We start from the raw sequence: 27600 nt of genomic DNA, 5'->3' as shown, positions 1-27600 counted from the left end.
GACTTAAACGTTGTCCTGAGCAGGCTTAGAACCGATATGATGAGCAGCCAGAGCAATAGCAGAGCAGGGAGGGCATTTGCCTTGCATAAAGCCCACCCAGATTCAATCCCTCACATCCCATATGGTTCTCCAGCCTGCCAGGAGTCATTAATGAACACAGCCAGGAGTAACCCGTGAGCACTGTCTAGAAGAACATCAAATTTTAGTGTTACAGCTCTTTTAGAATTTGTCCAGTAAGCCTTCTGGTCTCTACCGGAAGGCCCCCGAAAAAAAGAAAGAGCATGGGGCCGGAGAGATAGCATGGAGGTAAGGTGTTTGTCTTTCATGCAGAAGGTCATCGGTTCGAATCCTGGCGTCCCATATGGTCCCCCGTGCCTGCCAGGAGCAATTTCTGATCATAGAGCCAGGAGTAACCCCTGAGCACTGCCGGGTGTGACCAAAAAACCACACACACACACACACACACACACACACACACACACAAAAAAAGAAAGAAAGAACATAAAATTTTATTTTAAGTAATTTTATATATATATATATATTGGTTTTTGGGTCACACCCGGCGGTGCTCAGGGGTTACTCCTGGATGTCTGCTCAGAAATAGCTCCTGGCAGGCACGGGGGACCATATGGGACACCGGGATTTGAACCAACCACCTTAGGTCCTGGATCGGCTGCTTGCAAGGCAAACGCCACTGTGCTATCACTCCGGGCCCAATTTTATATATTTTTAATGTGCCACACTCAGTGATGCTCATAAAACTTCTTGCTCTGTGGAGCTGCTTCCAATGGTGCTTGAGGGACCATGTGGTGCTGCAGATCAAGCCAGGATCAGTCACATGCAAGGCAAAACACCATAAAACCTGTAATCTCTCTAAGTGCTAAGTACCTAAGTGCTGCACTTTGAAAAGATCAGAAATTTTCCCAAATCCAACAGGATCAAAGCAGAACCAAGCTAGGTGGTCTTCAGGAAAGGGCAGCCAGCTCTCAGAGAGGGTGGATACACCATTACAGCAGCCTGCAAGAGAACAGAAGTACCAAATAGCTATACTGGGCTAAGAGACGAAGGCCTAAGTCAATGCAGATCAAGTCAACAGAGATCAGATACTCCTTTCATCCTGCCCAGTTTCTGTTCCCCATTATCAATCACTATTCCCTAGATTTGTGGCAGCTAGGACATGCCCAGGCAACCTATCTACCAACTGCAGAGCAAAGGGGCGCTGCAGATACAAAGCCATGATCAACCTCTGTCAGCATCTTTGTGTGGCCCAAATTGGGTAGTGAAAGAAACTGGGCCATCACTAGAGTAGTTCAGTTAGAGAATATCAGACCTACAGAGGAGGGGACATCACATAGCCCACCTTGTTATAGAGACAGAAGATTGGAGGGCCTGAAGTATAGTACAGCGGGGAAGGCACTTGCTTAGCACAGGGTTCTGTCCCAGGACTTATATGTTCCCAAAACCACATCAGGAGTAATCCCTGAGTGCAGAGTCAGGAGTAATCCCTGAGCACCATCAGATATGGTACAAAAACCAAGGGGGAGATTGGAAGTAGGATGAGACAATGAGTCAGTAACCTGACTAGTGGCAGAGCCCATGCTGCAGTGAAGCACAGAGGGCATCTGGTGAGATGGCACAAGAGGGAGGACAGGAAAGGGCCATCCCCAAGGCTCCAGGCATGTGCAGGGCCATGGGTGGCATAGGGCTGAAGACTCTGCTGCAGAATCGAGTACTGCTGCACCATTGATGAGGCCTCTGTATCACATGTCTTGCATTCCTGCCCTTGTAAATGGTGTCAAACCCTGGTGTCCATTTTAGATGTGAGACTAAAACACTACAGTTGTAAGGAGGGTTGGGAGAGCTGCTTAATACCTGTGAAGTTCTTAGTGCAGCATCATTGCTCATCTTCAGGTGCATCTCAGCTCTTTCTTTTTTTTTTTTTTTGGTTTTTGGGCCACACCCTGCGGTGCTCAGGGGTTACTCCCTGGTTGTCTGCTCAGAAATAGCTCCTGGCAGGCACAGGGGACCAAATGGGACACCGGGATTCTAACCAACCACCTTTGGTCCTGGATCGGCTACTTGCAAGGCAAACATCACTGTGCTATCTCTCCAGGCCCAACTCTTTCTTTTTTAATTAATATTTTTATTTAAACACCTTGATTACAAAAATGATTGTAGTTGGGATTTAGTCATGTAGAGAACACTCCCCCCTCACTAGTGCAACATTCCCACCACCAATGTCCCAAGTCTTCTTCCTCCCCATCCCCACCCGCATCTCAGCTCTTTCATGACTCAAATACCTGAAGGAACACAGTCATCCTCAGGTATCCCCACTGGTCTCCCAGAATTCAAGCTAGATCATGCTTTCAGCTGGTCCACAGTTTCACACAACAGTGTTTTAGGAGTACTGTGGACTGTACAGGCTGTGTTTCCAGCCTGAAAGTCCTTTTAGATGGACCATAGCTCTAGCTGGACCAATGCTCCAAATGCATTGTAAATCAGGGGATTAATGGTTTGAGACTGTGTGGTTTCAAGGGATCGTACTTCCAGTCAATTCCAGCAGGACCGTGACTGTGCCAAACTTATCGTGGTGGCTGAAGGTGACCACAGGGTTGCAGCTGAACCAGAGGGACCATGGTTCCAGATGGAAAGTGGGACCACAGGCATCTATCCTGAACACTCATGGTTTGTCATGTGTACAGATGCTCCTAAGTCCTTCCAGCAACAGGACCAGAGGTGTAGCCCTGGGAAGGCTGTGTATTCCAGTCGCTGGAGGCACCAGGGCAGCTGCTGACATTTCATGGTACAGGCAGGTCCTCATTTTCCCCATGGTATCTGCCAGCCACACTCACTTCAGTTAATAGGAGTTATTCTGCCTTGGGCTCCCACCATCTGATCCCTGTTTCATGTGGTGGTGTGTTAGTCTGGGAAGTCATCGGTCTAGTGGTGTTCAGTGTTTATCCAGCTGGTTCTGTTGAAAGCTCCACTAATTGGAGTCCAGTGGGAAGTTGCAGGCACCCTTCCAGAGACCACTGTGAGCAGAACCTGTCTCACAAAAGCTTCTGTGGCAGTTGGGGGAGACAAATTTAAGGAGGAACTGGCCCAAAGGACAGGTCAGAGCTCGAGTGTAGGAAATGACTCAGAACAGAAGCCCTGACCTATCTGGAAAGGGGAAGAGGTGGGAAGGCCTTGATCTCAGTGCACACACATAGATGCACCCTTCAGGTGCAGGCTCTACCTGGAGTGAACACACACACATGTAAAATCATTCCACGGGCCCTATCTCCAGGCCCAGGTGAACGAGTCCAAAGCAGAGTTCCTGCACTAAATAATCCAAACCAGGCTGAGAGTGAAACACGAATAGTTTGGCAATCTTCTACCTTGTATGGAGAGCAAGCTGCCTGCGAGAACTATGGTTTTTATGGAGTAAACAGAGAGCACCGCCAGGTAGGACAGTAAGAACAGAGTCAGGACAGATAGCTTGGTCTATTCTGAGCCTGTCAAAACCAGGTTACATATAAGACAATCTCCGTTTTGGGTGAAATCAAGTTGTAAACTAAACAACTACAAAAAAACCAGGGGTGATCTTTGTTTTGGGTAAAGGCAAGGTATAATCTCTCTTCCTCCTCCTTCTCCTCCTCCTTTCTCCTTCTCCTTCTTCTCCTGGTCATTCCTGGCTCCAGGCTCAGAAATTGCTCCTGGCAGGCTCGGGTGACCATATGGGATGCCGGGATTCGAACCAATGACCTTCTGCATGAAAGGCAAACGCTCTATCTCCATGCTATCTCTCTGGCCCCTCCTTCGTTTCCTTCTTCTTCCTTCATCTCTCCTCTTTCTTTTTTTTTTTTTTTTTTTTTTTTTTGGTTTTTGGGCCACACCCGGCGGTGATCAGGGTTACTCCTGGCTATCTGCTCAGAAATAGCTCCTGGCAGGCATGAGGGACCATATGGGACACCGGGATTCGAACCAACCACCTTTGGTCCTGGATTGGCTGCTTGCAAGGCAAACGCCCTGTGCTATCTCTCCAGGCCCCATCTCTCCTCTTTCTTCTTCATTTCCCTCTTTCTTCTTCTTTTGCTCTTCTCCCCTCTTTCTTCTCCCCTCATTCTTTTCCTCCTCCTTCTTTTCTTCTTCTTTTCCTTCTTCCTTCTTCATCTCTCCTCTTTCTTCTTCTTCATCCCCCTTTCTTCTCCTCCTTTCCTCTTCCTCCTTCTCCTTCTTCTGGTATAATCTCTCCCCTCTCTTTCTTTTCTTCTTCTTCTGTTATAATCTCTCTTCTCTGTTTCTCTTTCTGTTTCTCATGAATAACCCATGGGTATCAAACCCACACAAATAAACAAGCAAACAGAAAGCCCCATCAGGGTCCCCACAATTTCCTGCCCCTAAAGACCGTTCGGGGTCCCCACAATTCCCTCCCCTCCTGCAGCCTACCTCCCAGCCTCCCCCTCCCTCCTTTGACTTTGAGCCCCGCCCACATGCCGTGGTCCCTGCTGGCCGGCGATTGGTCCACCTGCCCGTCGAGCCCGCCCTCCCCCGGCCTGGCCCCGCCCCGCCCACGTCCCGCGCGACGGGCGACGGGCGACGGGCTGGGGACCGTCGACGGCCGAGCCTCCGGAGGCCCAGAGCGGCCGGAAGTGTGCGGCGCTGGGCGCGGGTGTCCCGGGCCTGCTTCCGCCGGCGGCTCTGGGCGCGGGACTCGGAGTCCGCGGGGTCCCACCGGAGCCCCGTGGTCGCTTCGGAGGAGGTACGGAGCGCGCTCCCGGCGGGCCTGGGAGAATCGCCCCGGGCAAGTGCACTCTGGAGGCTTGTTGCCCCTGGCAGCCCTGATTTGGGGGCTCCCGAGCAGTGCTCCTCGGTTGCACTCGGCCCAAACCTGGGGTACTGCCTGCCAGGTGCTCGCTTGCGCTTGGCGCTCACGGTTTGCAATCAGTGCAGAGAGCAGACTCAAGGCCTGTTTGTTGCATGCAGGCTCTCCAGGCCTTTCAGCTCCTTCCTGCCCGGGGGTGGGATTCAGGGCCTCTCACTTGGAAGGGGAAGGCAGAGCACTCCCACCCCGAGCCCTGAAGTTTGGGAGGGTGTGCTCAGGGGCAGCTGCTGGTGTGCACTCCGGGTGCTCTGCCCAGACTTCAGGTGTACTTCCCCTGTTGCTGTGTCCGCCTACAGCTCCACTGACTACTGCCTGGCTTCATTGCTTCCCGCCTCAGCCTTTTTGCACATGCTGATCTGCCCAGAGCAACTTCCTGACCTTTGTTACAGGTCTGGTCAGCTCCCCATGAAAAGTAGGTGTCAGGCAAGTTACTTTCCTAGATCTGATGCTTTTAGATCATCCCGTGCTTTGGAGCAACGGAAGCAGTCTTTCTGTGTATCTGAGCGGTTTTTTTCACAGGTTCCTTCCTTAGGCTGTGCTGTAGGCAGAACTCTTGTGAATTCCTCTCTGCTGCATCCCCATTGCTGTGCCAGCCCTGACACACGTGGCAGTCGCTCCACCCCGTTCTTGGAGGGAAATGAACACCACACACTGACAGATGCACAAAGCGTCAAGAGGAGGATACTCAGCGCCCTGGCCACCCCAGCCCCACCGACCTGCCCGCCAAAGGACATCCAGGGTCAGACATCACTGAATGGGAGCAGCCATGTTCTCTGCTCTACTCGGGAGGTCAGTGGGGAGGGTGAGGGGTGGCACCAGCACCCCTCTGCCGCCTTGCTCCAGATCTCCAGGGCTTCCCCGGGCCACACCCCACTATCCATGCGGCTCCTTAGGGAGGGTCTGGGTGGGGCTCTGAACTTCTGTTCTCCCAGCTTCTTGAAGGATCTCTCCTTCCTGGGAGCCGGGAGTCAGGCAGGAGGAGGTTTGGCAGGCCCACGCCATGCCGGAGGCCTGCTTGGCCAGGCCTAGGGGGGGTGCGGGATTTGGGTAACCCCAGCACCCCTCTGCCGCCTTGCTCCAGATCTCCAGGGCTTCCCCGGGCCACACCCCTGGGCAAGCCGGTGAGTTGGGTCCCTTGGTGGAGCTTGAAGGACCCTAGGCCTTCCCCCACTATCCATGCGGCTCCTTAGGGAGGGTCTGGGTGGGGCTCTGAACTTCTGTTCTCCCAGCTTCTTGAAGGATCTCTCCTTCCTGGGAGCCGGGAGTCAGGCAGGAGGAGGTTTGGCAGGCCCACGCCATGCCGGAGGCCTGCTTGGCCAGGCCTAGGGGGGGTGCGGGATTTGGGTAACCCCAGCACCCCTCTGCCGCCTTGCTCCAGATCTCCAGGGCTTCCCCGGGCCACACCCCTGGGCAAGCCGGTGAGTTGGGTCCCTTGGTGGAGCTTGAAGGACCCTAGGCCTTCCCCCACTATCCATGCGGCTCCTTAGGGAGGGTCTGGGTGGGGCTCTGAACTTCTGTTCTCCCAGCTTCTTGAAGGATCTCTCCTTCCTGGGAGCCGGGAGTCAGGCAGGAGGAGGTTTGGCAGGCCCACGCCATGCCGGAGGCCTGCTTGGCCAGGCCTAGGGGGGGTGCGGGATGTGGGTAACCCCAGCACCCCTCTGCCGCCTTGCTCCAGATCTCCAGGGCTTCCCCGGGCCACACCCCTGGGCAAGCCGGTGAGTTGGGTCCCTTGGTGGAGCTTGAAGGACCCTAGGCCTTCCCCCACTATCCATGCGGCTCCTTAGGGAGGGTCTGGGTGGGGCTCTGAACTTCTGTTCTCCCAGCTTCTTGAAGGATCTCTCCTTCCTGGGAGCCGGGAGTCAGGCAGGAGGAGGTTTGGCAGGCCCACGCCATGCCGGAGGCCTGCTTGGCCAGGCCTAGGGGGGGTGCGGGATTTGGGTAACCCCAGCACCCCTCTGCCGCCTTGCTCCAGATCTCCAGGGCTTCCCCGGGCCACACCCCTGGGCAAGCCGGTGAGTTGGGTCCCTTGGTGGAGCTTGAAGGACCCTAGGCCTTCCCCCACTATCCATGCGGCTCCTTAGGGAGGGTCTGGGTGGGGCTCTGAACTTCTGTTCTCCCAGCTTCTTGAAGGATCTCTCCTTCCTGGGAGCCGGGAGTCAGGCAGGAGGAGGTTTGGCTGGCACTGGTAATCTCTGTCCAGTCTACATTTTCAAAATCGCGTGGGGGCTATTGCCCCCGCGCGCACAAGAAACATTAATAGTACTCTCACAAGAAACATTACTAGTACTCACTATCATTGAATTATGTTTTTATGTATGCAGAATGTCCATTTTGTACTCTGCCCTTTTGCATACCCCTTCATAAGTTCATATTTCTCTTTAACTTCTTTAACTCCTATCATCATTACTCCTTTTTTACCCTTTCTAACTTAAGTACTCTTGAGTCCTAATTCACAGACCAAAGTGGTGCCCTAGAGTTAACACCCACACAACTATTTTAAAAGGCATAAAAAGGACACATATCTTTTCAACATTTTATGCGTGTTTTCTTTGACGGCTATAACTTTTGCTAAATACTTTCTTATACAGTGATGATCCCCCCCCATTTTTTTTTATCTTCTCTTTGTGAACTACTCAATATGGAATTTGGTGTGAAAGAATCCCTCAGTTTAATACTTATGTTTGAACCAAGTCATGGGTCTTGTTGGAAATGTTCTTATGCCCCCATATATCTGATAGCACCACGTGGCTTTATATCTTGTTTGCGTAGGCACACTGACATGGGAAAATACTATACATACCAATAAGTTCTTATCTAATAGAAAGGGGAACACACAAATCTTGTAGTACAATGAGACCTTACACCCTGAACATTGACATAAAGACCTGGCACAGGCCTCAGAAGAATGGACATTCTCCATTTACCCCTTGATCTACAGAAGACATTTACAAAACATCCAAGGTTGTATATAACATCACCCGGAGGCATTCCTGTACCAGGGACGACCCTACAGCTGCTCTGACATCGATCTACTCAAAAGAGACATCCCTTAGCACTGAGAAGACAACAAGAACAATGACCTGTTTACTGGACAGGGCTTGCTGTATTGCCCATTTATGGTGAGGTTTGTCTATAACATCACCTGGAAGCAATCCTCTACCACGGAAGACCCTACCACTGCTCAGACATCGTCCTGCTCAAAAGAGACTTCCTTTAACACTGAGAAGACTTAACAACAACAACAACCTGCTTATAGGACAGGGCTTCCTGCATTCCCCTTTCATGGTGAAGTGAAACGAGAAGGCACTCCTCATCATGACTTCAATGTAGGACATGCAGATTCCAGAATCTTTAATACAGAAACATGAGACCAACAACAGAGACTCTGTGATAAGTGTGTTGGCGCTACGGACAATGTCTTGGAGCGAACGATAACTTTCCTGAGGCCTAGAGCTGGTCTTATGCCAGGAAACTTCAGGGGTAGGATCTCTTTGTATTTAGGCCAAGGCTATTCCTTTCCATGCCTCTCATATTTTGGTGGGCCTATGCAAACAACAATTGCCACTCTAACACCGTTTTTACTGTGCTCCTTTGACTCTAATCCTTAAAACACACCCACTTAAAATTTGAGGTTAACTTAAGCTAATATGCATGTACATGGAAATGTAAAAAACACTATGCCTCTAATGTTTAAGGAGTTACGTAAGCTTGATGGCTTTAGATTGCCTTGTGTGCTGTTAAGAAATATTATAATGTGCTACAATCTGGGGACTTGAGGGAAAAAGTAATTGCACATGGATTCTGTTTTATTTATCTTAACTTTTTTTGGTGAAAATTCAAAGTTAAGATATCAGCAAGGGGACTTCTTCTGATAATTATGTTATGGGTGATTGTCCTTCCACTGTAACTTTACCTTATCCTCTTTCTTTGCATCTTTTGTTCTCATAATTCATAATAAAAAATTATAAAAAAAAAAAAAAAAAATAGCATTAAAATAAAGACAGATCCTCAGAACAATAAAATAGACTAGAATACTCAGAAATGGGCGCACAGGTTGACTATCAAGTAATGTTTGATGAAGGGTCAAAAAAATAAAAAGTGCAACAACGATGACCTGCTCTACAGGACATGGTTCTCTCTATTGCCCCTTAAGTGTGAGATGAAACGAGAGAATGCTCTGCATCATCCTGACTGCTATAGGAGACATGTAGACTCCAGGATCTTTAATACAGAAGCATGATACCAACAACAGAGACTATGTGAGGAATGGAGGTGTATTGCCACTACAGACGATGACTTGAATTGGACAAACTAGTTTGCCTGGAGCCTAGAGTCAGTCCTGTGCCAGGAAACTTCAGGGGTAGGGTCTCCATCTATTTAGACCATAATTTGTCTTTCCATGTCCCTTATGTTTTGGTGGGCCTATGCAAACAAATGCCACTTTAATATCGTTTTTTACTATGGTCCCTTGACTCCAATCCTTAAGAAAAACAACCCACTAAAACTTTTGAGGTTAATTTAAATTAGTAAGCATGTGCATGGATCTAGATAAATGTACTTTGCCCTCAATGTTTAAAGAGTTACATAAGTCTAATATCTTTAGATTATATGGTGTGCTGCTAAGAAATAATATGTACTACAACGGGGGATTTGAGGGACAAAGTAATTGTATGGTACATGGGTTCAGTTTTGTTTTTCTTAATGTTCTTTGGCTGAAAGTATAAGGCTGGGATAGCATCGATGGGACTACTGAGAATCCTGTTTATGGGTGATTGGGCTTCCACTGTAACTTTACCCTGTCCTCTTTCTTTGCATCTTTGTTGTCATAATTAAAATAAAAAAAATTAAAAAAAAAAAAAAAAAAAAAAAAAAAATGCCAAAAAAAAAAAAAAAAAAAAAAAAAAAAAAAAAAAGTGGAGAGAACACTAAAAAAAAAAAAAAAAAAAAAAGAAAGTTGTGCAGTCATCTTTCTGTTTTTCCTCGTCCTTCATTTGACCTTTACTTTTCCTGTGCAGAATTACTCATTTGAGAGCTGCAAACGTTGTGTTTTTCATGATTCTCCTTAGGAACTTTGGCGTTGGTTTTGCCTTCATTTCTTTTCTAATTCTAGTGAATACTGCTTAGTTTTTTGCATTTCTTCATCTCCTTATTAGATACACACTTTTTCTTTAAGTTTCTCTTCCTTTTCTGTATGTTCTTTTTGAGGCTTGAAAGTTGTGCAGTAATCTTTCTGTTTTTTCTCGTCCTTCATTTGACCTCGCTTTTCCTGTGCAGAATTACTCATTTGAGAGCTGCAAACGTTGTGTTTTTCATGATTCTACTTAGAAACTTTGGCGTTGGTTTTGCCTTCATTTCTGTTCTAATTCCTGTGAATTCTGCTTAGTGTTTTGCATTTCTTCATCTCCTTATTAGATACACACGTTTTCTTTAAGTTTCTCTTCCTTTTTTGTATGTTCTCTTTGAGGCTTGAAAGTTGTGCAGTCATCTTTCTGTTTTTCCTCGTCCTTCATTTGACCTTGCTTTTCCTGTGCAGAATTACTCATTTGAGAGCTACAAACGTTGTGTTTTTCATGATTCTCCTTAGTAACTTTGGCGTTGGTTTTGCCTTCATTTCTGTTCTAAATCTAGTGAATACTGCTTAGTGTTTTGCATTTCTTCATCGCCTTATTAGATACACACGTTTTCTTTAAGTTTCTCTTCCTTTTCTGTATGTTCTTTTTGAGGCTTGAAAGTTGTGCAGTCATCTTTCTGTTTTTCCTCGTCCTTCATTTGACCTTGCTTTTCCTGTGCAGAATTACTCATTTGAGAGCTGCAAACGTTGTGTTTTTCTTGATTCTTCTTAGTAACTTTGGCCTTGGTTTTGCCTACATTTCTGTTCTAATTCTAGTGAATACTGCTTAGTGTTTTGCATTTCTTCATCGCCTTATAAGATACACACGTTTTCTTTAAGTTTCTCTTCCTTTTCTGTATGTTCTCTTTGAGGCTTGAAAGTTGTGCTGTAATATTTCTGTTTTTCCTCGTCCTTCATTTGACCTTGCTTTTCCTGTGCAGAATTACTCATTTGAGAGCAACAAAAGTTGTGTTTTTCTTTATTCTTCTAAGTAAATTTGGCGTTGGTTTTGCCTTCATTTCTGTTCTAATTCTAGTGAATACTGCTTAGTTTTTTGCATTTCTTCATCTCCTTATTAGATACACACTTTTTCTTTAAGTTTCTCTTCCTTTTCTCTATGTTCTTTTTGAGGCTTGAAAGTTGTGCAGTAATCTTTCTGTTTTTTCTCGTCCTTATTTTTATCTTGCTTTTCCTGTGCAGAATTACTCATTTGAGAGCTGAAAACGTTGTGTTTTTCATGATTCTCCTTAGGAACTTTGGCGTTGGTTTTGCCTTCATTTCTGTTCTAAATCTAGTGAATTCTGCTTAGTGTTTTGCATTTCTTCATCTGCTTATTAGATACACACGTTTTCTTTAATTTTCTCTTCCTTTTCTGTATGTTCTTTTTGAGGCTTGAAAGTTGTGCAGTCATCTTTCTGTTTTTTCTCGTCCTTCATTTGACCTTGCTTTTCCTGTGCAGAATTACTCATTTGAGAGCTGCAAACGTTGTGTTTTTCATGATTCTACTTAGGAACTTTGGCGTTGGTTTTGCCTTCATTTCTGTTCTAATTCCTGTGAATTCTGCTTAGTGTTTTGCATTTCTTCATCTACTTATTAGATACACACGTTTTCTTTAAGTTTCTCTTCCTTTTCTGTATGTTCTCTTTGAGGCTTGAAAGTTGTGCTGTAATCTTTCTGTTTTTCCTCGTCCTTCATTTGACCTTGCTTTTCCTGTGCAGAATTACTCATTTGAGAGCTGCAAACGTTGTTTTTTTCTTTATTCTTCTTAGTAACTTTGGCGTTGGTTTTGCCTTCATTTCTGTTCTAATTCTAGTGAATACTGCTTAGTGTTTTGCATTTCTTCATCGCCTTATTAGATACACACGTTTTCTTTAAGTTTCTCTTCCTTTTCTGTATGTTCTTTTTGAGGCTTGAAAGTTGTGCAGTAATCTTTCTGTTTTTCCTCGTCCTTCATTTGACCTTGCTTTTCCTGTGCAGAATTACTCATTTCAGAGCTGCAAACGTTGTGTTTTTCATGATTCTCCTTAGGAACTTTGGCGTTGGTTTTGCCTTCATTTCTTTTCTAAATCTAATGAATACTGCTTAGTGTTTTGCATTTCTTCATCTGCTTATTAGATACACACGTTTTCTTTAAGTTTCTCTTCCTTTTTTGTATGCTCTTTTTGAGGCTTGAAAGTTGTGCAGTCATCTTTCTGTTTTTCCTCGTCCTTCATTTGACCTTTACTTTTCCTGTGCAGAATTACTCATTTGAGAGCTGCAAACGTTGTGTTTTTCATGATTCTCCTAAGGAACTTTGGCGTTGGTTTTGCCTTCATTTCTTTTCTAATTCTAGTGAATACTGCTTAGTTTTTTGCATTTCTTCATCTCCTTATTAGATACACACTTTTTCTTTAAGTTTCTCTTCCTTTTCTGTATGTTCTTTTTGAGGCTTGAAAGTTGTGCAGTAATCTTTCTGTTTTTTCTCGTCCTTCATTTGACCTTGCTTTTCCTGTGCAGAATTACTCATTTGAGAGCTGCAAACGTTGTGTTTTTCATGATTCTACTTAGGAACTTTGGCGTTGGTTTTGCCTTCATTTCTGTTCTAATTCCTGTGAATTCTGCTTAGTGTTTTGCATTTCTTCCTCTCCTTATTAGATACACACGTTTTCTTTAAGTTTCTCTTCCTTTTTTGTATGTTCTCTTTGAGGCTTGAAAGTTGTGCAGTCATCTTTCTGTTTTTCCTCGTCCTTCATTTGACCTTGCTTTTCCTGTGAAGAATTACTCATTTGAGAGCTACAAACGTTGTGTTTTTCATGATTCTCCTTAGTAACTTTGGCGTTGGTTTTGCCTTCATTTCTGTTCTAAATCTAGTGAATACTGCTTAGTGTTTTGCATTTCTTCATCGCCTTATTAGATACACACGTTTTCTTTAAGTTTCTCTTCCTTTTCTGTATGTTCTTTTTGAGGCTTGAAAGTTGTGCAGTCATCTTTCTGTTTTTCCTCGTCCTTCATTTGACCTTGCTTTTGACCCCCCATTTTTTTTTTATCTTCTCTTTGTGAACTGCTCAATATGGAATTTGGTGTGAAAGAATCCCTCAGTTTAATACTTATGTTTGAACCAAGTCATGGGTCTTGTTGGAAATGTTCTTATGCCCCCATATATCTGATAGCACCACGTGGCTTTATATCTTGTTTGCGTAGGCACACTGACATGGGAAAATACTATACATACCAATAAGTTCTTATCTAATAGAAAGGGGAACACACAAATCTTGTAGTACAATGAGACCTTACACCCTGAACATTGACATAAAGACCTGGCACAGGCCTCAGAAGAATGGACATTCTCCATTTACCCCTTGATCTACAGAAGACATTTACAAAACATCCAAGGTTGTATATAACATCACCCGGAGGCATTCCTGTACCAGGGACGACCCTACAGCTGCTCTGACATCGATCTACTCAAAAGAGACATCCCTTAGCACTGAGAAGACAACAAGAACAATGACCTGTTTACTGGACAGGGCTTGCTGTATTGCCCCTTTATGGTGAGGTTTGTCTATAACATCACCTGGAAGCAATCCTCTACCACGGAAGACCCTACCACTGCTCAGACATCGTCCTGCTCAAAAGAGACTTCCTTTAACACTGAGAAGACTTAACAACAACAACAACCTGCTTATAGGACAGGGCTTCCTGCATTCCCCTTTCATGGTGAGGTGAAACGAGAAGGCACTCCTCATCATGACTTCAATGTAGGACATGCAGATTCCAGAATCTTTAATACAGAAACATGAGACCAACAACAGAGACTGTGTGATAAGTGTGTTGGCGCTACGGACAATGTCTTGGAGCGAACGATAACTTTCCTGAGGCCTAGAGCTGGTCTTATGCCAGGAAACTTCAGGGGTAGGATCTCTTTGTATTTAGGCCAAGGCTATTCCTTTCCATGCCTCTCATATTTTGGTGGGCCTATGCAAACAACAATTGCCACTCTAACATCGTTTTTACTGTGCTCCTTTGACTCTAATCCTTAAAACACACCCACTTAAAATTTGAGGTTAACTTAAGCTAATATGCATGTACATGGAAATGTAAAAAACACTATGCCTCTAATGTTTAAGGAGTTACGTAAGTTTGATGGCTTTAGATTGCCTTGTGTGCTGTTAAGAAATATTATAATGTGCTACAATCTGGGGACTTGAGGGAAAAAGTAATTGCACATGGATTCTGTTTTATTTATCTTAACTTTCTTTGGTGAAAATTCAAAGTTAAGATATCAGCAAGGGGACTTCTTCTGATAATTATGTTATGGGTGATTGTCCTTCCACTGTAACTTTACCTTATCCTCTTTCTTTGCATCTTTTGTTCTCATAATTCATAATAAAAAATTATAAAAAAAAAAAAAAAAAAAAAAAAAAATTTTTATTTTATATTACTTGTTATAACTGAATGGTAAAGAAATTATCAAAATAAAACTTCAGTACAAGAAAAAAAAAAAAAAAAAAAAAAAAAAAAAAAAAGACATCACTGAATGGGAGCAGCCATGTTCTCTGCTCTACTCGGGAGGTCAGTGGGGAGGGTGAGGTACCTTGACCTCTGACCCTTAACTGTGCAGGTCTCAGCCAGGACATATGGATACCCAGCCACCGTGCCTCATGGTAGGAGCCTACTGATTCTGTCCCCTATGCCGGGGGAAGGGTCCTCATCTGTCTGCCCACTGTCTCTCTGGTCTGGTCAGGGCCCAGAACCTGACCAGGTTCCTCACAGGAGAGGACTATGGGTCAACTTGCTCTGGTCCTGCCCCCCACCCCAGACCATCTTCTCTTCCATTGAGCCAAGGCGACTGGGCCTTTCCCTGCCATGCATGTGCCTGAGACACACTAAGAGGGTGTCGTGGGACCCTACTCAGGGATTGCTGGTGTGTGTCCTTTCAGGAGGCCGTGACATTTGGAGATGTGGCTGTGCACTTCTCCAGGGAAGAGTGGCAGTGTCTGGACCCTGGCCAGAGGGCTCTGTACAAGGAGGTCATGCTGGAGAACCACAGCAGTGTGGCTGGGCTAGGTGAGGCTCCTTTGGACATGCGGTCAGGCTCTCCCACTGCCTTTCGGTTCTCACATTTAGAGGAGCCATAGTGGGCAGACAGCAGGCTGTGGGGCCTCAGGAGGCAGTGCTCACGGGGGAATGGATTTTTGTTGATAAGCTGACTGTGCCTGAGCCAGCTGTAAGAAGGAGAGCTTAGTCTGGAGATAAATGGTAGCAAAAAAGGAAAGTTACAACACCTGAGATCGAAAACAAGGGTAGTGGCCCTTGAGGGCAACCTTCCCTCTAGGGCCCTATATCATTCCTTTCACATGTGTCATCCCCTCAGTAATGGCTCCAGTGTGCATCAGCCACTCTCCAGTAATGGCTTCTGTGAGCTTCATGTTCCTTCTCAGTTTGTGTTCTTACAAGATATGCTTTGTGGAAAGGGTCATTGCTGCCTTGAGCTGTCTTTGTGTGGTGCTGTTGGACCAACATCTGGCACTGCTCTTGGGGCTGCTACTCTTAGTTTAGTGCTCAGGGCTTACTCCCAGTGGTGTTCCCAAACCTCTGAGTCTTGTTTCAGTAAGTTCCATGCTACTTAAAACTTCATGATTCTGGGCCCGGAGAGATAGCACAGCGGTGTTTGCCTTGCAAGCAGCCGATCCAGGACCAAAGGTGCTTGGTTCGAATCCCGGTGTCCCATATGGTCCCCTGAGCCTGCCAGGAGCTATTTCTGAGCAGACAGCCAGGAGTAACCCCTGAGCACCGCCGGGTGTGACCCAAAAAACCAAAAAAAAAAAAAAAAAAAAAAACTTCATGATTCTGTTTGTGAGGTGCTATGGATCTGAGAGGCGAGGACTCGTATGCAGTTGTTTAGGGCTGGGCACATAGTCAGTGCTCGGGTACTCTTAAATAGGCTGGGGGCCGGACCAATAGCACAGCAGTAGGGCGTTTGCCTTGCATGTGGACAACCCGGGATGGACAATCTCCGGCATCCTTTATGGTCCCCTGAGCCTGCCAGGAGCGACTTTTGAGTGCAGAATTTGGAGTAACCCTGGGTGTGGCCCAAAACCAAACAAACAAAAAAAACAAAAACAAAACGAGGGCTGTTGCTCCTTGTCCTGGGAAACCTGTGACACATGGCTATACTTGAATGGGCACAGGGCCCAGCGGCATCCAACCTTCTTCAGTCTGGGAGCCCCACATAAGACTAGAACAACTAGGTGATGGGTGGGTCTTAGCTCCCTCTAGTTTAAAGTAGTTTCTTTGGACCAGAGCCATACCACAGCAGGGAGAGCTTGTCTTGCATATGGCTGATCTGGGTTCAATCCCCGGCATCCCATATGGTACCTAAGCGTAGATCCAGGAATAGTCCTTGACCCCAAAACAAACATAAAATAGTTGGTTATTTCTGACCAGCCCCACTCCAGGAGTCTCCTATTTGTAGCCTGGTGGTTGGGAGCCCCAGTTCTCTGTTAGGGATGAGCCAGGCTTAGAGCTGGGTTGGGTCTGATAGGCAGTGCTGAGTCCCTCTGCCCTGGGGTTGCTGTCAGACACCCGTGTCCTGCATCCCTTTGCCCCTTTACTCCAGAGGCAGAGCCCAGTACTAGCCATCACAACACCATCTCCTTCCCGCCACTCACAGCAGGGTTCCTGGTCTTCAAGCCTGAGCTGATTTCCCGACTGGAGCAGGGGCAGGAGCCCTGGGTGCTTGACCTTCAGGGAATGGAAGGCACACAGGTGTCCCAGACTTCCCAAACAGGTGAGGCAAGGCCCAGATCTACCGCTGACAAAGGCTGAGAGGTCAGGAGATGGACTGAGTGAGTGACTCCAAGGCCAGCCAGGCAGGATGAAGCATGAGTCCCACAACCTGGTGGTCAGTCAGGGCCTCTTTGGGGATACCAAAAAACCAGGCCCTGGAGCCGGAGCGGTGGCACAAGGGGTAAGGCATCTGCCTTGCCTGTGCTAGCCTAGAACAGACCACGGCTCGATCCCTGGACGTCCCTTATGGTCCTCCAAGCCAGGAGCGGTTTCTGAGCGTATAGCCAGAAACCCCTGAGTGTCACCGGGTGTGGCCCAGAAACCAAAAAGAAAAAACCAGGACCTGTGATTTTAGCAAAAGGAACTTGATTTTGATCCAGGTTTTGCCAGATTTCTAATATTACTGTCATGCCTTTTCTCTTTTTTTAGGGGGTCAGAGCAAGCCCCCTACCTACTGGACCTCCCATCTCCCAGGCCCTTTATTTTATTTTTGAGTTTTGTGCTCTGGGGTTACTCCTGTCTCTGCACTCAGAAGTTGCTCCTGGCAGGCTTAGGAGACCATATAGGATGCCAGGGATCAAACCTGGGTTTGATCCAGGTCAGCCGCCACATGCAAGACAAATGCCTTACTGCTGTGCTATCACTCCGGCCCTTTTTTTTGGGGGGGGGGTTATTTTGGGGTTACATCTGGAGGCTCTCAGGGATTACTCCTGGCTCTGCTCAGAAATCACTCCTGGCAGGCATGGGGGACCATGTGGGATGCTGGAATTCGAACCATCATCTGTCCTGGGTCAACTGCATGCAAGGCAAATGCCCTACTGCTGTGCAAAGTCAGACCTAAGATGAATGACAGGATAGAATTGGTTGGTCTCGGTGAAACAACCCCCTCTCCGCCCCATTGCTGCCGGTGTTTGTGAGTCTGGGGCAAGCTTCCTGTCCTCGTTGTGTTTGGGACACAAGTAAATGCTACCCTAGCCTTGCTTTGTTTGGGGGACCACACCTGGCAGTGCTTAGGACTTACTCCTGGTTTTGTGTTCAGGGATCACTCCTGGTACGGCTTGGGGAAACATACATGATACCAGAGATTTTACCAGGTCTGCCACATACAAGGCAAGCACTTTTATCCACTATACTCTCACTCCTGCCCATTCTTGTAACCTTCAACTTTCTCAGGCAGGTACTTCAAAGGATTTTAGGGTCACCTTGGTGCCTTTAGCTACAGCAGTTGCATTGTTGGCATTGCCTGATCCGTTTGACTGTTCAGGAAGGACCTGGTCGGGGACAGCTTAGGGAAATAAGCAGCAGACTGCTGGGGGCCTCCAGGGAGCAGCTGTGAGGAGCAGCAGAGACAGACCTGGATGGGCGTGAGCATGGGGCACATGTAAGGATTTGCCAAAGCAGCCCAAGTCCAGCAGTCAAAGGAGCCTGCAGTGATCTCAGCACTAAAGAATCAGCTCGGGCCCGGAGAGATAGCACAGCGGTGTTTGCCTTGCAAGCAGCCGATCCAGGACCAAAGGTGGTTGGTTCGAATCCCAGTGTCCCATATGGTCCCCTGTGCCTGCCAGGAGCTATTTCTGAGCAGACAGCCAGGAGTAACCTCTGAGCACCACCGGGTGTGACCCAAAAACCAAAAAAAAAAAAAAAAGAATCAGCTCGCACCTGGCCAGTGGTCGATACTTGAGCTATGCCCTCTGGCCAGTAGAAGGGAAGCAGGTGTCTGGAAGGTTCTGTGGACCCTTCCTCTGCTCTGTTACAGGATCAGGTTTGTCTAGGCTGGTAAGAGACAGAAATGTGGGGCTGGCGAGGTGGTGCTAGAGGTAAGGTGTCTGCCTTGCAAGCACTAGCCAAGGAAGGACCGCGGTTCGATCCCTGGTGTCCCATATGGTCCCCCCAAGCCATGGGCAATTTCTGAGTGCTTAGCCAGGAGTAACCCCTGAGCATCAAACGGGTGTGGCCTGAAACCTCCCCCCCACAAAAAAAAAAAGAGACAGAAATGTATCCCAGCAAGAGCAAAAAGGCATGTCTGTGAGCACAGACCTAGTCAGCTGTATGGCTGTGGGCTTGTGCTCAGCTCTCACCCACAGCCTTCTCTGGGGTAGCTGTTAGGAAGACCAATTGTGCACAGGAGATGTCGCATGCTACCCCCAGACTTAAGTGTAGCCATGGCTGAGGGGAAGGGGCTGGCAGGTACCCTGGGCCAGATGTGTTGATGGCCACCAGGTTTGGGTCTAACTTTGGAAAAGGTCCTATCAGTGGTGCAGAATAGGAAAGAGAGTCCGTAAGACAGCAGCTGTCTTGGCCAACAGCTATGGACTGCCAATTAGGAGCATGGTGGAACCTTCTACAGGGGTTCCCAATGCAGAGAGCTGATGGGGCCACACCCCTGCCTGGGGCCACTGCCCTGTGGGGATCCTCTCGCCTAGCCACACAACCACCTTGATCTCCACCACACTCTCAATCTTCCCTGCACTCACCTGTGGTCTGACCTTAGCCAAAACCTGCCCCTCCAGTAGCTAAGATCCTGTCCTTACCTGCTCCCTCTTTTGTGGATTTTCTGGTATCTGTGGCATAAGTCACTGTAGATGTGGCCCCTACGGGGTGGGGGGACATCTTTTATGCACTGATGACACTGCGAAGGAAGTCTTTTTTTTGTTGTTGTTTTTTTTTTGTTTGTTTTTTTGGGTCACACCTGGTACCGCTCAGGGGTTACTCCTGGCTATGTGCTCAGAAGTCGCTCCTGGCTTGGGGGACCATATGGGATGCCGGGGGATCGAACCGAGGTCCGTCCTAGGCTTGCACTGGCAAGGCAGACACCTTACCTCTAGCACCACTGCGCTGGCCCCGAGAAGGAAGTTTTGGTTTGGGTTCACACACGGTTGTGCTTAGGAGACCAACCTTATGTGATGCCAGAGATGGACATCCCACAGGGGGAATCGGAACTGCCCGAGCAAATGTGCAGTGGTGCTATTTCCAAGCAGCCTGTAGGTGTGGGAGTACAATCCCAGTCAAGGCCTATACCACAGCTGTGTTGTTCCTGTCCTTTCAGCACAGGATACATAAGAATCATTGTTTTCCTCTTGATTTCAGGTTCTGCAGCTAGAACTGACGGTGAGCGAGCCCCTGAGAACAGGGGCAGTCTCTGGTCAGCGTCACAGGAGTCTCAGGGTTTTCCACAGAGCCTGAGAGCTGGAGATGCCAGTTTTTCTAAGACCTGGTCAGCGGGTCCTCTGAGCAATTGCAGGCAGAGAGCACACCCTTTCCACCAGAATGACCGGGGGAAGCCAGGTACCACAGCTCCCTGCAAGAGGAGGGCCAAGGAGGAAGCCCGGGGACCCAAGGAGACAGCTGGCCGGCCTGGCAGGTGTGAGGGAGGGACAGTAGGGGCCTCCCCAAGATGTGATGCTTGTAACAGAGGTTTCAGATGCACTTCAGAAACTGCTGTGCGTCATGACAACACACAGAGGACACACGGCAAGTGTCAGGGGTGCCAGAGCCATTGTCACAGAGAGAAGCCATATGGGTGTGAGGAATGCGGCGAAATCTTCAGATTATGCTCTCATCTGGACCAGCACCAGAGGGTCCACACCGGAGAGAAGCCCTTCAAGTGCAGTGAGTGTGGGGAGGCCTTCTGCCTGAGCTCAGAGCTGATCCAGCATCAGAGGCTCCACACTGGGGAGAAGCCCTACAGGTGTGAGGCATGCGAGAAGGCCTTTGAGCAGAGCTCTGGCCTCATGCACCACCAGCGGATGCACTCAGGAGAGCGGTCCTACCCCTGCCGAGAGTGTGGGAAAGCCTCCAGCCAACAGTCCCAGCTTGTTAGGCACCAGCGGATGCACACCGGGGAAAGACCCTACCCCTGCCATGTCTGTGGGAAGACCTTCAGCCAGAGCTCCATGCTGGCTCAGCACCAGCGCATCCATGCTGGGGAGGAGGGCCTGGGATCCCGCACACCAGGAGGACTCTGCATCATCTCACCGCAGAGCCATGCCACGGAGAAGCCATTCAAGTGTGATGCGTGTGGGAAGGCTTTCCGATGGGTCTCGCGCCTCAGCCAGCACCAGCTGACCCACACGGGCGAAAAACCCTACAAGTGCAACAAGTGCACCAAAGCCTTTGGGTGTAGCTCCCGCCTGATTCGCCACCAGAGAGCTCACACCGAAGAGAAGCCTTTTAAGTGTGAGGAGTGTGGCAAAGGTTTCGTCCAGGGCTCACACCTCAGTCAGCATCAGAGGATCCACACTGGGGAGAAGCCCTACAGATGCAGCGATTGCGGGAAAGCCTTCAGCCAGAGCTCCAGCCTCATCTACCACCAGAGGGTCCACAAGGGTGAGAAGCCCTACGAGTGCATGGAGTGCGGGAAGGCCTTCAGCATGAGCACGCAGCTCACCGTCCACCAGAGGGTCCACACGGGCGAGCGGCCCTACAAGTGCAGCGAGTGCGGGAAGGCCTTCAGCCATTACTCCACCTTCTTCCAGCACCAGATCATCCACACAGGTGTGAAGTCCTATGTCTGCAGCGAGTGTGGCAAGGCCTTCAGCCGCAGCTCCTACCTTATGAAGCACCTGAGGACCCACATGCGAGCTCAGTGGTGGCACGAGTACGGAAGCACGCCTGATGGCCCTGTGCACGCGAGCCGCAGGAGAGCAGACCCCGGCAAGAAGCTGCATAAATGTGACGAGTGTGAGAAAACATTCCGATGGCACTCTCGCCTGGTGATTCACCAGAGGATTCACTCTGGAGAAAAACCCTTTAAGTGTAGTGATTGTGGCCGCGCTTTTAACCGCAGCTCCAGGCTCGCTCAACACCAGAAAACTCACGTGGGGCCAGCCATTTCCACTTAAGAAGGTGCATGATAGGTGTGAGTAAACCCAGAGTCTTAACACTGATGAGAACCTAGATCTGTTCTTTCAGAGATCAGCCTCATGCATGGTGTGGGAGCGTTTGGCCTTTGCCCATCCACAAAGTTTGTGTTCCTGCCCACAGCTCACGTGCCATTTCTGGTTCATGTGGGAGGCCCTTTGCGGGAAAACGTGCTGGGATGTGTCCAGGTGCTCTGCCATGAGACCAAGTTGGGACTCACCCAGCACTGTTCCTCAGGCACCAGGATGATGATCTGCCAGTATAGGGGGCTCTGTTGTTGAGCCCAGAGGTGTGCCCATCTCCTCACTACCTTCCACCCCTCTTAGCCTTGCCATGTGGCTGCTGTGAGGGATTCAGAAACAAAGCCTGCCTGGCCCCAGGCCTTGATGCTGGATGCAGGGATGTCACCTATCCCCTGGTGTTCAGGACCTGCTGGCTTATCTGGTGGCTGTGGGTGGTCAGAGTTAAAGAATAAGTGAGGACACTTATGGTGTCCTTTATGGTGTCCTCCAGTAAGCTGGAGTCCCTCAGGTGGCCTTGAACCTTTTGGCTACTCATTAGGGGCCTCCCAGGCTGTGAGTGTACTGGTCAGACGCCAACACCTGGGTCAGAAGCCAGCAGTGCAGGCACCCCTGGCCTACAGTGTTTCATGCTGATGCCTTTTTTGTTTCATTTTGTTTTGGGGCCACTCCTGGTAACGCTCAGGAGTTAACTCCTGGCTCTGCACTCAGAAATCACTCCTGGTTTGGGGGGCCATATGATGCCAGGGATCGAACCAAGTATGTCCTGGATCAGCCGCGTGTGTGCAAGGCAAGCACCCTACCACTCCGGCCCAGTGCAGGTGCCTTGTGAAGGACCAGTGTAGCACAGCCAGTTAAGTGGCAATGATAGCATGTGCAAACTGGGAAGGAGGCCAAATCCTCTGGAAGCCTCCGAGGAGCCTGTGAACTTTTCCAATCAGCAAGGGGACAGGGGATCTGGGGTCCAGACTCACCACACCTGCAGCTGTCCCGCACAAGACTCAAGCCTGGCTTTGAAATGCCCCTCCCAGTCTGCACTGCCTCCATGGTTCTCTGTGGTGTTCAGGCTCACCCAGGAAGCTTCCACAACTGGGTACCATCAACTATGGAAACAGGCCCCCAGGGACCCTCGGACACAGGGCTGTGTTTACTGCCCAGATGTGCTGCTCGGGTCCCCAGGACCCTGCATGATAGACTGTGCTGGTCTCCCAAGCAGGGCAACAGTAAGGCAGCCTGTCAGCCATGTGCCTTGGAACCAGGTGTCCTGGCCACCAGGTCCCCATGGCTGTGGTGCTCAGAGGCACTGTCTTAACTATCCTAACTCTGCACGTCAGAAGCCCCGCATCCCAGGGGCCTTCAACAGGATCCCTTCCTTCTTCGGGGCCAGCAGCCACTCTGGGCATACGCAGGACCCTCCTCCACAGTCCACAGCAAAGTCATGCCCAGTGGCGGTGGCAGCAGTGAACAGGAGCGAGTTCTAGCCGTTAATCAGGTTCATTCCCACGGGGGCAGTGCTAGGTACGCTGACTAAAACCTCTGGTCCTTGCTTGTGGCCTTGCTTTAAGATGCCTGAGGCAAAGGACTCAACTGTGGGTCCATTAGGAAGCTGGAGCTTGAACATTCACATCTGGTCTAAGGATGCAGTGAGGGAAGGGAAGGTTGTGGGTTCTACACCCTGGTACCACATGCAGTGTTTTCCTACCACCACTGTGGGTCCCAATAGGGGAAGCAGAGACAACCCAGAACTATTAACACAGGCAGTGTTCCCGGGGTGTGATGCCAGTAGGCACACAGCCCTGGGGAGGCCTCATCACTCCTCCCTGGAAGCACCTGTGTCCACCAGCCAGCGTGACCCTTCTTCCCTTAACTCCGATTGTATTTATGCAGGGAGCGGCAGGGATAAAACCCCATAGTTCCTTAAGCTCTTTCTTTGGTGGGGGCTACTTGGGCCATACTCGGCAGTGCTCAGGAAGCATGAGGTGCTGGGCCATGGGCATGCCAAGCATAACCCCCAACCCTTTGAGGGCCTCCCAAGTGGTGCTTGGCAAAACTGGAACCCTCCTTAGTGACTTGGCCTCCCATTGGCCAGGGCCAGGTAGTCTTCTTTTGGTTTTTGGACCACACCTGATGGCACTGTTTACTCCTGGCAGGCTCAGGGAACCATATGTGATGTCTGGGATTGGGCATGGGTTGCAAGGCAAACACCCTGGCCACTGTGTATCGTTCCAACCCCATAGCCAGGGAACCTTCCTTTTATGGGCCGAGCTCACTTAGTCCTCATTGCTCTGTCAATGGTAATTCAACCATCAACTCGGCCCTGTGCTGTGCTGCTCACCACCCATGTGGCCCCGTAGCACCCAGGGCTCCCATTCGCAGGGATGTCGTGCTCCCTCCTCCCCAAGGATGTGCTCAGAAGTGACTCCCAGAGCCATAGCAATAGTGCGGCAGGTAGGGCGTTTGCCAACTTAGGTTCGATCCCCAGCATCCCTTATGGTCCACCGTGCACCCCCAGGAGATAGCACAGCGGTAGGTAGGGCGTTTGCCTTGCAAGTGGCCTACCCGGGAGAGACCTGGTTCGATTCCCGGAGCCTGCCAGGAGCGATTTGTGAGCGCAGAGCCAGGAGTAACACGCCGGGTGTGGCCCCAAAAGGGGAAGCCAGATGCGCTGCAAAGTCGCAGCAGCACTTCCCCCAATCAGCCTAGGAGGGTTCACGGCCTCCCGTGGCATCGCTCCCTGCCCGTCCAGGAAAGCTGCTGGGCAGTCGCCACCGACCACCCGGGTGGGATGAGCGTCCAGAATCTGGTTGCAACGCCACAAGGCGGGACCCGCAGCGCAAGAAGGAAAGCGCCTCACTCGCAGCGTCGTCGCAGCCGGCTTTACTCGCCCCCCGCGGGGACGCCCGCCCCCCAGTCTCGTTTCCAGTCTCGTCTCGTCTCCGTCCAGCCGTGCCGCGCCCCGTCTCGGGGCCGCGGAGTCCGCTCGCTGGTCCGCGGTGTCAGTCCTGCAGGCGGCGCTCGCACTGGCGCTCGAGCTCGGCCACGTCCCGCAGCAGGCGTGCCAGGCCGTAGCGCAGCTCGTGGAACCGCGCGCCGGGCACCTCGAAGCGGCGCGCCGAGCCGTCCGACAGGCGCAGCTGCAGCAGCACCGAGGGCTGCAGCGAGCGGGCCAGCGCGCCGGTCGACACGGCCACGTCCACGCGCCAGCGCAGCCCGACCAGGCGCGGCAGCCCCGCGCTCGGGGCCGGGGCCGGGGCCGCGCTCGCCACGCTCGCCACGTCGGCCGCCGCGTCCGCCGGCAGGCCCAGCTCGCGCAGCCGCTCGCGGAGGGCGTCGGGCGCGGCGCCGGGCGCGGGCGGGCGCGGGAGCCGCCGCAGCAGCGCGTGCGCGGCGGCCAGCAGCGCGCCCAGCCGCTCCTCCGCCAGCCCCGCGTCGCCCGCCAGGCGCAAAGCCGCCTCGCGGCAGTCCCGGCCCCGCAGCGCGCCCGCCGCCAGCTTCAGCACCCGCCGGAAGGCCGCGCGCTCCACGCCGCCCGCCGCGCCCAGCAGCCGGCCCAGCGCCGCCGCCTCCTCGTCCGCGCCCGACATGGCGGCTCGGCTCGGCTCGGCTCGGCTCCTGCGGAGAGACGGACAGCGGGGGCGCCGTGGGCGAGGGGGACGGGAGAGGGAGAGGGAGAGGGGCCGGGCGAGACGGGATGGATGGAAGCCCCCGGAGCCCCCTACCTCGGCGCGGACCCGGAAGCGCCCGACGCGGAAGCCGCGAGCGTGCGCGGGGCGGGGCTACGTAAACCTGGTGGGCGTGACCAGAGGGGCGGGCCGTGTAAATGCGTGTTGAGGCGTGGTCATAGGGCGCGGCCGGGCTAGGGGAGGCGTGGTCACGGGAGGCGCGGAGAATGGGCGGGGCCATGTAAATATCATGTTGGGGCGTGGCTAGGGAGGCGCGGAGAGGCGAGCGGAGCCAAGTAAATATGGTGTTGGGTGTAGTCATAGGGGCGTGGCTAGGGTTGCTCAGGGGGCGTGGCCGCCATGTAAATGAGGTGTTGGGGCGTGGTTGGGAGGCGTGGCCATGGGAGGCACGGAGTACGGGGCGGCGCCATGTAAATGAAGCTTTGGACCGTGGCTCTGGTCGTGACTCAAGTGGAAAGGGAGCATCCACAGGGAATAATGCCTGAAACAAGGCTCCGTTTTCTACGCCGAGCATAAAGAGACAAAGCCAAGAGGGAAGCTGTCTGTCTCGTCACGCAGAGACTCACTTCAAGTACACAAGCATTGGGCCTGAGCGGTGGCACAAGCGGTAGGGTGTTTGCCTCACACATGGCTGATCCAGGACGGACCTCAGTTCGATTCCCCAAGCCAGGAGTGATTTCTGAGCGCATAGCCAGGGGTAACCCCAGAGCGTCACCGGGTGTGGCCCAAAAAGGAAAAAAAAAAGTACACAAGCATTAACATCCCTATTCCCAAACCCCTATAGAGGGGCTGTCCTCCTTGGTGCATGCTCAGCGTGGAATCAAATAGGACATGGGTTCCATGTTTCAATAACACGTAAAATATCCACTCCTGATATTATTTATTCACTCCTGGAGCATTAGATAACAGAAAGGAGGGCATTTGCTTGCACACGGCCAAGCTGGGTTCTATCCCCAGAATCCCTTAAGGTCCCCTGAGGAAAGAGTCAGGAATAACCTCTGAACATCATTGAGTGTGGGCCAAAAAGAGAAGAAAAAAAAATCCACTCCCCAGTGCCATTTTTACTATTAAAATATGAGGAGCAAGGTCGGAGGGATAGCACAGTGGTAAAGTGCTTGCCTTGCACGTGGACTAGCCAGGACAGACCCAGGTTTGATTCCTGGCATCCCATAGGGTCCCCCGAGCATGCCAGGAGCAATTTCTGACTGCATAACCCCTGAGCACCACCGGGTGTGGCCCCAAACCAGAAATAAATAAATAAACAAATAAAGGTGGGGGAACATCACTCAGTATTGGGAGCAACCTTGGCACTAGTTGGTTTAGTTGGGTTTTTCATTGGACTCCATCCCTGCTCTCCCACAACATCATCCCCATCTCCCAGGTGTCTACACAATAAAGTACTTTGGCTTTTTTGTGAAGGTGGCAGCTGGTCTGGGACCAACTCTCTGACTCCTCAGTTCAAGCAGAACCAGCAAGCTTTGGGTCAAGGGCTCCAAATCACAAACTGGATGCATATGTACATCCTGTGTATGAATGTCTGAGATGTGTGTATCTGTGTATGTGTCCAGAGTACATGTGCATATGTATCCTGTGTGTAGATGCATCTTGTGTATACATGTGTATTAATCCTCTGTGTACATGTAACTGCATGCATTGTATAAGTGTCCATCCTGTGTGTATGTTTGTGTGCATTCAGGAAGGTATGTGAAAATCTGTCCCCTATACATGGATGTACATGGAATCTATTATGCTGAATGAAATAAGTCAGAGGGAGAGAGATAGATGCAGATTAGTTTCACTCATCTATGGGTTTTAAGAAAAATTAGGGCCCGGATAGATAGCACAGCAGCATTTGCCTTGCAAGCAGCCGATCCAGGACCTAAGGTGGTTGATTCAAATCCTGGTGTCCCATAAGGTCCTCCGTGCCTGCCAGGAGCTATTTCTGAGCAGACAGCCAGGAGTAACCCCTGAGCACCACTGGGTGTGGCCCAAAAACCAAAAAAAAAAGAAAAGAAAAGAAAAAAAAATTAAAGATGTTACTGTAATAAGGCCCAGAGACAATAGAGTGAAAGGCTGGAAGGGCTGAAAGGACTGACTCACCATTTGAAGCTTAGACGTAGCCAGCCCAGGACGGGCCCGGTTCAATTCCCCATATAGTCGCAAAGAGTGGTGAACGCTGTTAGGGAAATAACTTCTAACAACTAGTATGACAATGTTAAAGAATGAGAGAAGTCACCAGAGAGGTAGCACAGCAGTAGGGCATTTGCCTTAAACGCAAAAGGACGACGGTGG

General features: G+C 50.2%; 2 protein-coding genes and 1 non-coding gene across 3 annotated transcripts; 2 read left to right on the top strand and 1 right to left on the bottom strand.

The window, feature by feature from the left end:
• Positions 1-203: 203 nt before the first annotated feature.
• LOC125997746 (U7 small nuclear RNA) lies at positions 204-265 on the top strand. Its single transcript, XR_007491768.1, has one exon. It is a non-coding gene; the product is annotated as a U7 small nuclear RNA (small nuclear RNA).
• Positions 266-19657: 19392 nt separating this feature from the next.
• Positions 19658-24414, top strand: LOC125997227 (zinc finger protein 7-like). Its single transcript, XM_049765652.1, has 8 exons — positions 19658-19726; positions 19833-19853; positions 20012-20106; positions 20251-21562; positions 21729-21793; positions 22784-22848; positions 23050-23143; positions 24372-24414. The coding sequence occupies exons 1-8, from the start codon at positions 19658-19660 to the stop codon at positions 24412-24414; spliced, it is 1764 nt and encodes a 587-aa protein (XP_049621609.1).
• Positions 24415-24621: 207 nt separating this feature from the next.
• Positions 24622-25209, bottom strand: COMMD5 (COMM domain containing 5). Its single transcript, XM_049765651.1, has one exon. It carries the CDS (start codon positions 25207-25209, stop codon positions 24622-24624), a length of 588 nt encoding a protein of 195 aa, XP_049621608.1.
• Between the last annotated feature and the right edge of the window lie 2391 nt (positions 25210-27600).

Source organism: Suncus etruscus, chromosome 19 (assembly GCF_024139225.1).
Source record: "Suncus etruscus isolate mSunEtr1 chromosome 19, mSunEtr1.pri.cur, whole genome shotgun sequence".
Lineage (NCBI taxonomy): Eukaryota > Metazoa > Chordata > Mammalia > Eulipotyphla > Soricidae > Suncus > Suncus etruscus.
Note: the sequence above shows the minus strand (reverse complement) of the source record. Positions and strands in the feature narration are given on the sequence as shown.